Genomic DNA, 14369 nt, shown 5'->3' with positions numbered 1-14369 from the left:
CTATTCAATAAAAACTGCTGGGAAAATTGGAAGACAGTGTGGGAGAGACTAGGAATAGATCAACACCTCACACCCTACACCAAGATAAATTCAAAATGGGTGAGTGACTTAAACATAAAGAAGGAAACCATAAGTAAATTGGGTAAACACAGAATAGTATACATGTCAGACCTTTGGGAGGGGAAAGGCTTTAAAACCAAGCAAGATATAGAAAGAATCACAAAATGTAAAATAAATAATTTTGACTACATCAAACTAAAAACCTTTTGTACAAACAAAACCAATATAACTAAAATCAGAAGGGAAACAACAAATTGGGAAAAAATCTTCATAGAAACCTCTGACAAAGGTTTAATTACTCATATTTATAAAGAGCTAAATCAATTGTACAAAAAATCAAGCCATTCTCCAATTGATAAATGGGCAAGGGAGATGGATAGGCAGTTCTCAGATAAAGAAATCAAAACTATTAACAAGCACATGAAGAAGTGTTCTACATCTCTTATAATCAGAGAGATGCAAATCAAAACAACTCTGAGGTATCACCTCACACCTAGCAGATTGGCTAACATAACAGCAAAGGAAAGTAATGAATGCTGGAGGGGATGTGGCAAAATAGGGACATTAATTCATTGCTGGTGGAGCTGTGAACTGATCCAACCATTCTGGAGGGCAATTTGGAACTATGCCCAAAGGGTGCTAAAAGAATATCTACCCTTTGACCCAGCCATAGCACTGCTGGGTCTGTACCCCAAAGAGATAATGGACACAAAGACTTGTACAAAAATATTCATAGCTGTGCTCTTTGTGGTGGCCCAAAACTGGAAAATGAGGGGATGCCCATCAATTGGGGAATGGCTGAACAAACTGTGGTATATGTTGGTGATGGAGTACTATTGTGCTAAAAGGAATAATAAAGTGGAGAAGTTCCATGGAGACTGGAACAACCTCCAGGAAGTGATGCAGAGCGAGAGGAGCAGAACCAGGAGAACATTGTACACAGAGACAAACACACTGTGGTATCATCGAACGTAATGGACTTCTCCATTGGTGGTGGTGTAATGTCCCTGAACAACCTGCAGGGATCCAGGAGAAAAAAACACCATTCATAAGCAAAGGATAAACTATGGGAGTGGAAACACCGAGAAAAAGCAACTGCCTGAATACAGAGGTTGAGGGGACATGACAGAGGATGGACTCTAAATGAACACTCTAATGCAAATACTATCAACAAAGCAATGGGTTCAAATCAAGAAAACATCTAATGCCCAGTGGACTTACGCGTCGGCTATGGGGGGGGGGGGAGGAAAAGAAAATGATCTATGTCTTTAACGAATAATGCTTGGAAATGATCAAATAAGATATATTAAAAAAAAAAGACTAAAAAAAAATAATAACTTGAAGTAGAGGAAAGCAATAGCCTTTAGTAAAGAGGAGCTTCCCGGATGACACAAGAATAAGGAGGGAGAGAGAGAGACAGAGAGAGACAGAGACAGAGACAGAGACAGAGACAGAGACAGAGACAGAGACAGAGACAGAGACAGAGACAGAGACAGAGAGAGACAGAGACAGAGAAGGGAAGATGGAGTTAGAAAAACTTACTTATACAAGTAAGGATACAACATGGGGACAAAACGGAAAAGAATTCTGGGAGATGAAGTCCAAGGGTACAAAATTCTATTTGCACACATTTCTACGTAAAGAGAAAAATGTCCCAACTAGAAAAGTCATCTAAGCCAAATCTCTAAGACCAGACATTTTGGAGTAACATTGATGGGGATATTGAGCCAAGAAAATTTCATAGTATAAAAATGTTTAGGCATAAAACTTTATTTCAATTGGAGGAGGGGGAGACCTTTGTCTAGGAATCTTTCGTGTCACACTTGCTCTTAATCAACAGGGCAAATGATAGGAACTGAACATAGAGATTCTAAAGGAAAGGCTAAACTAGACCTTATTTTGATGCTAGATAGCAGCTGCTGTGAGTCTAGGCCTCAGGGGAAAGCAGCTCTTCCTCTGAGTCAGGACTGAATGATATGGGGAGGTTTTTGTTCAGGGCTGAAGCACTGTGTCGGAGGCCAGTGAGTGCCTTGATAACAGTAATACATGGCAGCATCCTCAGCCTCCAGACTGCTGATTGTGAGGGTGAAATCTGTCCCAGACCCACTGCCAATGAACCGAGGGGGAACCCCAGAGTGTAGATTGGAAACTTTGTAGATCAGTGCTTTAATAAATTTTCCTTGTTTCTGTTGGAACCAGTAGAGATAAGTGTTCCCATCACTGTGTAAGAGGCTCTGACTGGCCTTGCACTTGATGGTGACTCTCTCTCCCAGAGACACAGACACAGAGGCTGGAGACTGAGTCAGAACAACTTCCCCTTGGGAACCTGGAATTAAAGAGAGATTTGAGATTATAGGAACAAGATAGTTTCTGCTCCTTCCCCAAACATGCCTCTAATCTCTGAAATTTGAAATATATTAATTCATCTCCATAAAGTTCCTTTGTTCTGTATTCTAAATCATTTCTCAAAGACTGTTCTAACTGAGAAAGAGAATGTGGCGAATCTCAGATTGCAAAGAAACTCTCCCAGACTCCCATCCTTCATAATCTCCTCCACACATTGTGCTTCCTCACCTGCTAGCCAGAAAAGCAGGAGGCAGAGGACCTGAGTGAGGGATGCCATCTTCACACTGAGCTCTGTCCAGTGCTGATTCATTCCCACAAAGGTCAGAGCTTTAAATAAAGATTAGAACAGCAGGGAGGAGTGTGGCAGAAGAGAGAATGCAAAACAGCAAATAAAAAGAGGAGCCCTCTCATGCTCAAGGCTCAGAATATTTGGAGGAGTTCTTCCCTCCCTGTTCCCTAGTAGAAATCAGACCCATTCACAACCTTCAAAGAGTGAGTCTCCTTCAGGTGGTTAAATTACAAATTCACAACATTGTCAAGGTTGCTTTTCCCCTGAGGTCCTGCCTTTTCCCCTACAGTCCATTGTATGCTTTTCTTGAAAAAAAAAAAAACTCTTCTGCCAGTTTTTTGCCCTAGAACAAATATTATTTCATGTCACCACATCTTCTTTTGACTACCCAATCCATTTCAAATCCATTAACTAACACTTAGGGAAATTCACTTAATTGGCCAAAACTCAACTTTCTAATTTGTAAAATGGGGAGAAAAATATTGTATAACTTAGTAAAATAATTGAGGAGGAAAATTACTTTGTAAACTTTAAGAGAGCTAGTAAAATATGAATGACCATCCTTAGCACTTATTATCTTAATTTTCTCATCTCGTTCTAGTAAGTTTAGACAGAGACAAGTCACTGGGCTATATTAATTCTTTCTATTAAATGTTCTGAAAATGGAAAAAATATCATTTTATAGTTGAATTGAGGTATTAAGATATAAACTCATCTGGCCTGCTGAAAGTGACTTTCAGACTATATTATGATAGTTAATATTTATATAACCTCTCTTCTATTTCTCCTATTGTCTCTCTGTTATTTATTCCATGTAGCTTGGAGATCATGAATTCCAATTATGATGACCCTTATAAATTGTGATTCTTAAATTTTTATCCATAACATTATGTCTAGATGATGTTGGGATATAGTTTGGTTAGTGGTAATTCTCTAGTTGAAGAGCTGGTTGAGACCACAAGGATATTTTGAGATAGATATTTATAGAATGGGCATTTGTCATTTGTCAATTTGTCAAGATTCTAGTATGTAGTTCTGGTACCTACCCAGGTCAGATCTGAGTCAATAAGTGCTACATTTTGTAGGATACAGTCATTCCTCATACTTTTCTTACATTTTTTATTTTGCATAGTCTTTGTTGACCATTTGGCAGAAGCTGTTTTCCCAAACACCCAGCACAGGAGAATCACTCTTCTAGAGCCTTTGACAACACAAGTTCAATGCAGGGATTTTTCAATCCCTGAAAGTGGCTAAAGTGGCTAAAGTGGCTAAAGTGGCTAAAGAACCTAAACTATGCAAGACTCAATTCCTGAATTCCAATCCAGCCTCAGGCACTTACTAGCTGTGTGAACCAGGTTAAGTCACTTAACCCTGTTTGTTTCAGTTTTCCTCCTCAGTAAATTGAGCTAGAAAAGGAAATGGCAAATCATCCCAATATCCCTGTGTTCCTGATTCTAGACTCAGCACTCGAATCATGAAATTATCTAGCTGCTCCCAAGGAGATCTTCCTCAGTGATTCACTAACATTCCTCCATCATACGCACTATGCTATCAAGGTATACAAGTTTTTCCTTTGTTATATCTTTTGAACAATCCCCCTAAATTCCTCTGATATTGTCTCTAACCTATTGCCTGGTTCTCATGTCCTCTCTCACCTGAAACACTACAATAGCCTGCTGTTTGGTCTGCCTGTCACAAGAATCTTCCTCACTTAAATGCATTTTTACTTACCTAAGAAAGAGATTTTCTTAAAACACAGGTCTGAGCATGACACACCCCTACTCAACAACCTTAACTGACTCCCTGTCACCTCCAGGATCAAACAGGAAATCCTCCATTTGGCATCCAAAGACTTTCTTGATCTAATCCCACTTTTCTAGCAATCTTATACTTTTCACCTCCCACAATATACTCTTCAGTCAAGTTACACTGGATGCCTTGCTCTTACTCAAAACTTTTTTTTTCTGACTGACCCCCAAGTTTAAAATGTTCTCCATCCATTTCTTCATCTTTTGGTAACCATAAGTCTGAATTAAATCCAACCACCAAAAGAAACCTATCTCCATTCTTCTTAATTCTAATTTCTTTTCTCTGTTGATTCTTTGCTATTTATCAAACTACAAAACTTTATTTACATAATTGTTTCCATATTGTCACCCTAAGAGACTGAATTTTTTGAAAACAGGAGCTAGTCTTTTTTTGCCTTTTACCTTTTTTTGTTTAGCATATAATTGTGCATGATATATTCTGATTATTCTCCTTCTTTCTTCTGGCTTTTGAATTTCATGTTGCTCAATATTTTATATGGAGTATCTTCCCTTATAATTATTCAAATTAACAAAGGGTTTATTAATTTATTAGTCTTTTCAAAGATGAAGCTTTAAGTTTTATTTATAACTTATATGACTCTTTCCTGTCCAGTTTATTTGCTTCTAATTTTAATACTTCCTCTTTCATACTTATTTTAAGTTTATCTAATTGTTGTGTTTCTGATTTCTAAATGCATATTCAGCTCACTAATTCCCCCTTCTTTCTATTTTGTTGATGGATATTTCTATGGCTATAGTTTTCCCCTGAGCACTGCTTTATCCACATCTCAGAATTTTGGGTATGTTATTTCATCATTACTATATTCTTGTACAAAGTTACAAGTTAATTCTATGATTTCTTCTTTCAACAACTCATTATCCAGGACTGCATTGTTAAATCTCCATTTAGGTCTCTAGCTTTTGTTTGTGGCTTTTAAACCAAAGACTACTTTTATGACATTTAGATTTATTAACTGCTTCTGTTTTTATTAAAGATTTATTAACTACTTCTGTTTTCTTACATTTCTTTGCAATACATCTGGGCCCTACTATACGGTTAATTTTTGTAAAAGCTCCACATGGTACATAGTTTTCTAAATATCTATATTCTTTTGCTGTATCATTTAGAAAATTGCACAAGTTCCCCCAGAAACTAACACTTTTGTATTTTCCCCTTTTATCTTTCTGTTAGAGTTGTCTAAAACTGAGAAAGGGATATTAACACCTTTCATTCCTATTGTAATCTAGTCTATAAAAAATCTTGTAGTTTAGGTGTTTTCCTTATGAAATTGGAAGCTACGCAATTCATAGCATTTGCTGTCTAATTCCTTTCTGTGTTATGGAGTTTCCTTATCACTTTTTCTTCTTTGAAGGTTTGTTTTTGATTCATCTGATAGTTGTGCAAAATTTTTTAATTCTTTTAATACATAGCAAATTTTTCTTCTAACTTTTGCCTCTCTTTCTACCCTTTTTCTGAAGTAAAATACCTGCATCCCTCAGCAACCCAGTGGTGGGACACAGGAGTCACAGAGGCACGTGTTTGAGGATGTGACAGCCAGATGAGCTTTGAAAGGCATTGACCAAGGAGAAGGAGGAGGAGTGAGGTTTTGAACATCAAGTGATGGAAGCAGAATCAGTCTCTTTGCTTCTTTGCCTGACTCTGGGCTGCTTATCTCTGAGCTCTTACTTTATCTCATGGTCTCTGGCAAGCAAGAAGTTGGCTGCACTGGAGGATTGAATCATTCCCTAAAGCTAAAAAGCCTGAAAACCTCTTTCTATCTTTCTCTCTTTATTAATAAATGCTTACGAATCTAGTAATAAACCTCCAGATTAATTTCATTTATAACACCTTAAACTACTTAGAACAGTGCCTACCATAGAGTCTGTTTTTCATAAATGTTTATCAGTTGGCTATTATTATTAATATTATTAATTAATACTATTAGCCAGCCTAGGATGAGCCAAGAACTGATGGCACCAGAAAACTTGTTCCACATCTCAGTGCTCAGATCTCTTAGAATCAAGGACTGGAGCCCACATTGTCATATGATCACAGATATGAGGATGACAGACTACAAGGTGGAAGACCGATGGCTTCATATTATGCATGAGGAATATGATTCTTAGAGAGGGTATGTGACTTGCCCAGAGACATTCATCCATGGATCTTTTAAAGATGAAAAAAATCTTTTACTTTCACTTGATGCTTAAGAATTCCAATCCTTCTTCCCCATGTATCATTCATTTAACACTAAAAATAACCTGTTAGTTTGATACAGATGGTATTATTACACCCATTTTACAGATGGTAGAACTGTGGCTCAAAATACTGAACTGGACCTAAGTGACACAGGCTGTCCAGGGTTCCTTCCATGTCCTGCAGCCTCCTGATCAGTGCAGTGAATAATAGGCACTGAAGAAAGGGGTTCTAAGAGGAGAGATGAAATAAGTTTTATCTTGACCCGAGAAAATCAGTTGCTATTAACCCAAGACTCTGGGGAAAGAAGCTTGTCCCCAGAGCTCAGAGACTGAATGAATTGAGGAAGTTTTTGTTAGGGGCTGGAACACTGTGTGTAAGGCCAGCTAATAGCTTGAGCACAGAAGTACTCTGCAACATCCTCAGGCTCCAGACTGCTGATTGTGAGGGTGAAATCCGTCCCAGACCCACTGCCACTGAACCTAGAGGGAACCCCAGAGTGCAGATTGGAAACTCTGTAGATCAGTGCTTTAATAGATTTTCCTTGTTTCTGTTGGAACCAGTAGAGATAAGTGTATCCATTGCTGTGTAACAGGCTCTGACTGGCCTTGCACTTGATGGTGACTCTCTCTCCCAGAGACACAGGCAGGGACGTAGGAGACTGGGTCAAAACAATTTCCCCTTGTGAACCTGAAATTAATAATGAGAAATTGGAGGTTATAGAATCATCAGAAACAAGGAAAGCCTATTAAATTGAGGCAGAAAACAGAGCAGCTCAGATTACAAGAGCTCTCCCAACCTCCCATTCTTCTCCATAGTCTCCTTCCCACATTCTCTTTCCTCACCTGGGAGCCAGAGCAAGAGAAAGCAGAGGAGTTGAGCTGGGGAGGCCATCTCCACAGGGAACTCTGTCCAGTGTTGGACAGCACAGTGGATAGAGCTGATAAAGCAGCAGGGAGGAGTTTGGGGGGAGAATGAATGCAAAACAGCATTTAAAATGGGAGCTTTATCATCTCTAAGGCTGAGAACATTTTTCAGCAGTTCTTCATCACGTGTCCTTTGACAGACATCAGACACACTTTCAGCCTTCAAACACCAGGTCTCCTTTTAAATGGTCAAAGTGACAGAATCACTACATCTTTAAGGCTGTTTTCTTCCTGGCATCCTGCTTTCCTCCTACCAGATATTTCCATCCTTTTTCTTAAAAATTTTCCCCCTTAGTATTCAAGGAAAAATTATATTCCTGAATGCTTATGTCAATAAAATCAATAAATAGCATATAAATGAATTGGGTATACAACTAAAAAAAAAACTAGGAAAAATTTTAATCCCCAATTAAAGACTAAACTGGAAGTCCTAAAGATCAAAGGAGAAATTTTATAAGTTGAAAATAAAAAAAAATTTATGGAAAAAACAAATAAGATTGATAGAGAATTGGTTGATTTGATTTTTTTGAAAAAGGAAGGAAGAGAATCAAATTACCATTTTCAAAAATGAAAAGGGTAATTACACCTCCAATGAAGAGGGAATTAAAGCAATCTTTTGGAGCTATTTTGCCCTATTATATGACAATAAATATAATAATACAGGCAAAGTGGAAGAATATTTTTAAAAATATAAATTGCCTAGATTAGCAAAAGTAAAAATAGAATACTTAAATAACCCCATCTATTAAAAAGAAATTGAAGAAGCCATCAATTAACTCCCTAAGAAAAAAATCCCCAAGGCCACATGGATTCATAAGTGAATTCTATCAAACATTTAAATAACAATTAATCCCAATATAATTAAGCTCAAAGAAAAACTATTTGGCAAAATAAGCAAAAAAAGAGCCCTACCAAAATTTTTATGATGCAAGTATGATCCTGTTAGCTAAACGAGGAAGAACAAAAACAGAAACAAATTACAGACCAATTTCCCTAATGAACATTGAGGCAAAAATCTTAAAACAAAATGCTAGTAAACTGACAAGAGCAAGATATCTCAAGTATTATTCATTATGACCTTATGGAATTTATACCAGGAATGCAAAGTTGGTTTAATATTAGGAAAAGCATCCACATATTAGATCATATCAATAATAAAAATAACAGAAATCACATAATTATCTCAATAAATGCAGAAAAGGCTTTGACAAAATAAAGCACCTATTCCTAGTAAGAACATAGGAATAAAATGACCTTTCCTTAAAATGTTAAATAGTACTTATTTAAAACCATTAGCATGTATCATCTACAATAAAGATAATAGAAGCCTTCTCAGAAAGATATGGAGTGAAGTCAGGATGCCCATCATCATCACTATTATTTAATATTTTGCTAAAATGCTAGCTTTAGGAGTTAGAGAAGGAAAAAGAAAGTGAAAGTAGGCAATAAGGAAATTAAACTATCACCCACTGTGGATAATGAGATGGTATACAGAGAGTCCTAGAAAATCCACTAAAAACTAGTTGAAATAATTAATAACTTTATCAAAGTTGAAGGATACCAAATAAACCTGTAAACATCATCAGTATGAATATATATTTCCAAAAAAACTCAGCAGCAAGAATTAGAAAGAGAAACTCCATTTAAAAACATTATAGACAGTAAAAAATAACTGAGAACCTATTTGCCAAGACAAATGCAGGAATTATAGGAACACAATTACAAAACACTTTTTACACAAATAAAGTTAGATTTGAACAATTTGGAAAATATTAATTACTCGTGGATAGGCTGAGTTAATATGATAAAATGACAATTCTACCTAAATTAATTTACTTATTCAGTCCCATACCAATCAAACTAACAAAAAAAAACCCGCTTTTTTTAGAGCAAGGAAAAATCACAAAATTCATCTGAAAGAACAAAAGGTCAAGAATATCAAGGGAACTAATAAAAATATGAAAGTTGGTGGCCTAGTGGTACCACATATTTTTTAACTCTTATCTTCTATCTTAGAATCAATACTGTGTATTAATTCCAAGGCAGAAGAGTGGTAAGGTTTAGGAAATGGGAGTTAAGTGACTTGCCCAGGGTCACATATCCTAAAAGTATCTGAGGCCAGATTTAAAAGTAGGTCCTCCCATCTCTAGGCCTGGCTCTCAATCCACTGAATAGCCCAGCCACCCCCAAAACCAGATCTTAAGATATACTTTAAAGCAATAATCATCAAAACAATTTGATGCTGGCAAAGAAACAACTGTATCTTCCCCTAGGGCAGACCCAAGTAGGTAAAGTAGAATTCTCACATTCCTGCTTTAAGTAGAGTTCACTGCCCAAATGGGGAATCTTAATCTTATCCAAATCTTAATCCAATCTTATAAAGTAGGGTCTGGGAAATTTTAAGGTTTACACTAAGCATATATACCGAAAAAAAATGATAATAAAAAACTCAGTGAAAGAGCTACACATTCAAATATATTCAGAGCAGCTCATTTTGTGGTGGCAACAAATGAATATTTATGGAGCATTCATAAATTGAGGAATAGCTAGACAAATAATCATATATACATTAAAAGGAATATTACTGAAACATAAGAAGCGATGGAGACAATTACAAAAAAGTCTGAGAAGAGTTTATAAACTGATTCAGAAGGAAGTGAGTAGAACCAAGGGAACAATTTGTACAGTATCATAAGCATTTAAAAAATTAAATTGGGTTCCTAGAATGTTAAGGTCCTTTTGAACTCTAAATCCGTGATCACCTCATATTTTCTCCTGTTCTCCAGACTGTCCTCCCAGCTAACCCTAGTAATGGCAAGAAGCAAAAAAGAGGTGCCCCCCCCCAGAGAGATGACATTGACATCATGTCTTGTATAGATGGCCTGCCCGCTGGCTCAAAGGAATCAAGGGAGGACAGTGGAATCTTTGTGTCCTTGGGAAAGTATCCCAGAACAGAAAATAATACATTTGGAAAGAGACATTGGGGCATTTTCAGCACAAAAATCCAGTAGAGCCTCTAAGTAGCAGAAGCATCAGAGTTGGTGCAGTGAAGAAATGAATATCTAGAAAAGGAGCTTTGTATGTAAGCTTTATTGGGACATGGGCATGAACAGGACATTCCAGACTATTTTTTAACTTTTTGACAGATTCACTAAACTGTAATATTAAGTATGATGCTGTATTACCGAGTTTACTTAGATTTCAGTGAAGCCCTGAGTTAAGTTTCCCACATAATACTGATAGAAAAATAGAAAACTATGAACTCAGTACTGGTTCTGTTAATGAAAAGAAATATTGTGTTCTGCATCTGAAGGACAAGTCTGCCAGAAGTGATTTTTATTTGTTTCACATTATTCTGAATCTAAACACTTGTAAGATGAAAAATGAACATCCAATACTCCAAGTATTATATTTTAAAAGGTTTATTAATAATAACTTGAAGTAGAGGAAAGCAATAGCCTTTAGTAAAGAGGAGCTTCCCGGATGACACAAGAATAAGGAGGGAGAGAGAGAGACAGAGAGAGACAGAGACAGAGACAGAGACAGAGACAGAGACAGAGACAGAGACAGAGACAGAGACAGAGACAGAGACAGAGACAGAGACAGAGACAGAGAAGGGAAGATGGAGTTAGAAAAACTTACTTATACAAGTAAGGATACAACATGGGGACAAAAAGGAAAGGAATTCTGGGAGATGAAGTCCAAGGGTACAAAATTCTATTTGCACACATTTCTACGTAAAGAGAAAAATGTCCCAACTAGAAAAGTCATCTAAGCCAAATCTCTAAGACCAGACATTTTGGAGTAACATTGATGGGGATATTGAGCCAAGAAAATTTCACAGTATAAAAATGTTTAGGCATAAAACTTTATTTCAATTGGAGGAAGGGAAGACCTTTGTCTAGGAATCTTTGGTGTCACACTTGCTCTTAATCAACAGGGCAAATGATAGGAACTGAACATAGAGATTCTAAAGGAAAGGCTAAGCTAGGCCTTATTTTGATGCTAGATAGCAGCTGCTGTGAGCCTAGGCCCCAGGAGAAAGCAGCTCTTCCCCTGAGTCAGGACTGAATGATATCAGGAGGTTTTTGTTCAGGGCTGAAGCACTGTGTCGGAGGCCAGTGGGTGCCTTGATAACAGTAATACATGGCAACATCCTCAGGCTCCAGACTGCTGATTGTGAGGGTGAAATCCGTCCCAGACCCACTGCCACTGAACCGAGGGGGAACCCCAGAGTAGAGATTGGAAACTTTGTATATCAATGATTTAATAGATTTTCCTGGTTTCTGTTGGAACCAGTAGAGATAAGTGTTCCCATCACTGTGTAAGAGGCTCTGACTGGCCTTGCACTTGATGGTGACTCTCTCTCCCAGAGACACAGACACAGTGGCTGGAGACTGAGTCAGAACAACTTCCCCTTGGGAACCTGAAATTAAAGAGAGATTTGAGATTATAGGAACAAGATAGTTTCTGCTCCTTCCCCAAACATGCCTCTAATCTCTGAAATTTGAAATTTGAAATATATTAATTCATCTCCACGAAGTTCCTTTGCTCTGACTTCTAAATCATTTCTCAAAGACTGTTCTATCTGAGAAAGAGAATGTGGCAAAGCTCTGATTGCAAAGAAACTCTCCCAGTCTCCCATCCTTCATAATCTCCTCCACACATTGTGCTTCCTCACCTGATAGCCAGAAAAGCAAGAGGCAGAGGACCTGAGTGAGGGAGGCCATCTTCACCCTGAGCTCTGTCCAGTGCTGATTCATTCCCACAAAGGTCAGAGCTTTAAATAAAGATTAGAACAGCAGGGAGGAGTGTGGCAGAAGAGAGAATGCAAAACAGCAAATAAAAAGAGGAGCCCTCTCATGCTCAAGGCTCAGAATATTTGGAGGAGTTCTTCCCTCCCTGTTCCCTAGTAGAAATCAGACCCATTCACAACCTTCAAAGAGTGAGTCTCCTTCAGGTGGTTAAATTACAAATTCACAACATTGTCAAGGTTGCTTTTCCCCTGAGGTCCTGCCTTTTCCCCTACAGTCCATTCTATGCTTTTCTTGAAAAAAAAACTCTTCTGCCAGTTTTTTGCCCTAGAACATATATTATTTCATGTCACCACATCTTCTTTTGACTACCCAATCCATTTCAAATCCATTAACTAACACTTAGGGAAATTCACTTAATTGGCCAAAACTCAACTTTCTAATTTGTAAAATGGGGAGAAAAATATTGTATAACTTAGTAAAATAATTGAGGAGGAAAATTACTTTGTAAACTTTAAGAGAGCTAGTAAAATATGAACGACCATCCTTAGCACTTATTATCTTAATTTTCTCATCTCGTTCTAGTAAGTTTAGACAGAGACAAGTCACTGGGCTATATTAATTCTTTCTATTAAATGTTCTGAAAATGAAAAAAATATCATTTTATAGTTGAATTGAGGTATTAAGATATAAACTCATCTGGCCTGCTGAAAGTGACTTTCAGACTATAATAATGATAGTTAATATTTATATAACCTCTCTTCTATTTCTCCTATTGTCTCTCTGTTATTTATTCCATGTAGCTTGGAGATCATGAATTCCAATTATGATGACCCTTATAAATTGTGATTCTTAAATTTTTATCCATAACATTATGTCTAGATGATGTTGGGATATAGTTTGGTTAGTGGTAATTCTCTAGTTGAAGAGCTGGTTGAGACCACAAGGATATTTTGAGATACATATTTATAGAATGGGCATTTGTCATTTGTCAATTTGTCAAGATTCTAGTATGTAGTTCTGGTACCTACCCAGGTCAGATCTGAGTCAATAAGTGCTACATTTTGTAGGATATAGTCATTCCTCATACTTTGTCTTACATTTTTTATTTTGCATAGTCTTTGTTGACCATTTGGCAGAAGCTGTTTCCCCAACCCCCAGCACAGGAGAATCACTCTTCTAGAGCCTTTGACAACACAAGTTCAATGCAGGGATTTTTCAATCCCTGAAAGTGGATAAAGTGGCTAAAGTGGCTAAAGAACCTAAACTATGGAAGAATCAATTCCTGAGTTCCAATCCAGCCTCAGGCACTTACTAGCTGTGTGAACCAGGTCAGGTCACTTAACCCTGTTTGTTTCAATTTTCATCAGTAAATTGAGCTAGAAAATGGCAAATCATCCCAATATCCTTGTGTTCCTGATTCTAGACTCAGCACTCAAATCATGACATTATCTAGCTGCTCCCAAGGAGATCTTCCTCAGTGATTCACTAACATTCCTCCATCATACGCAGTATGCTATCAAGGTATACAAGTTTTTCCTTTGTTATATCTCTTGAACAATCCCCCTAAATTCCTCTGATATTGTCTCTAACCTATTGCCTGGTTCTCATGTCCTCTCTCACCTGAAACACTACAATAGCCTGCTGTTTGGTCTGCCTTTCACAAGAATCTTCCTCACTTAAATGCATTTTTACTTACCTAAGAAAGAGATTTTCTTAAAACACAGGTCTGAGCATGACACACCCCTACTCAACAACCTTAACTAACTCCCTGTCACCTCCAGGATCAAACAGGAAATCCTCCATTTGGCATCCAAAGACTTTCTTGATCTAACCCCACTTTTCTAGCAATCTTATACATTTCACCTCCCACAATATACTCTTCAGTCAAGTTACACTGGATGCCTTGCTCTTACTCAAATTTTTTTTTCTGACTGACCCCCAAGTTTAAAATGTTCTCCATCCATTTCTTCATCTTTTGGTAACCAT

General features: G+C 37.3%; 3 gene segments (V, D, J or C); all 3 read right to left on the bottom strand.

The window, feature by feature from the left end:
- Positions 1-1934: 1934 nt before the first annotated feature.
- On the bottom strand, positions 1935-2683 carry LOC130453530 (immunoglobulin kappa variable 2-30-like). The segment is given in 2 exon segments: positions 1935-2386; positions 2635-2683. Coding segments are annotated over 2 exon segments (414 nt in total).
- A 4372-nt stretch (positions 2684-7055) lies between these two features.
- Positions 7056-7594, bottom strand: LOC107650654 (immunoglobulin kappa variable 2-30-like). The segment is given in 2 exon segments: positions 7056-7390; positions 7546-7594. Coding segments are annotated over 2 exon segments (384 nt in total).
- Positions 7595-11687: 4093 nt separating this feature from the next.
- On the bottom strand, positions 11688-12356 carry LOC103104461 (immunoglobulin kappa variable 2-30-like). The segment is given in 2 exon segments: positions 11688-12052; positions 12308-12356. Coding segments are annotated over 2 exon segments (414 nt in total).
- Between the last annotated feature and the right edge of the window lie 2013 nt (positions 12357-14369).

This window comes from Monodelphis domestica, chromosome 1 (assembly GCF_027887165.1).
Source record: "Monodelphis domestica isolate mMonDom1 chromosome 1, mMonDom1.pri, whole genome shotgun sequence".
Lineage (NCBI taxonomy): Eukaryota > Metazoa > Chordata > Mammalia > Didelphimorphia > Didelphidae > Monodelphis > Monodelphis domestica.
This window is presented reverse-complemented; position numbering and strand designations above follow the sequence as displayed.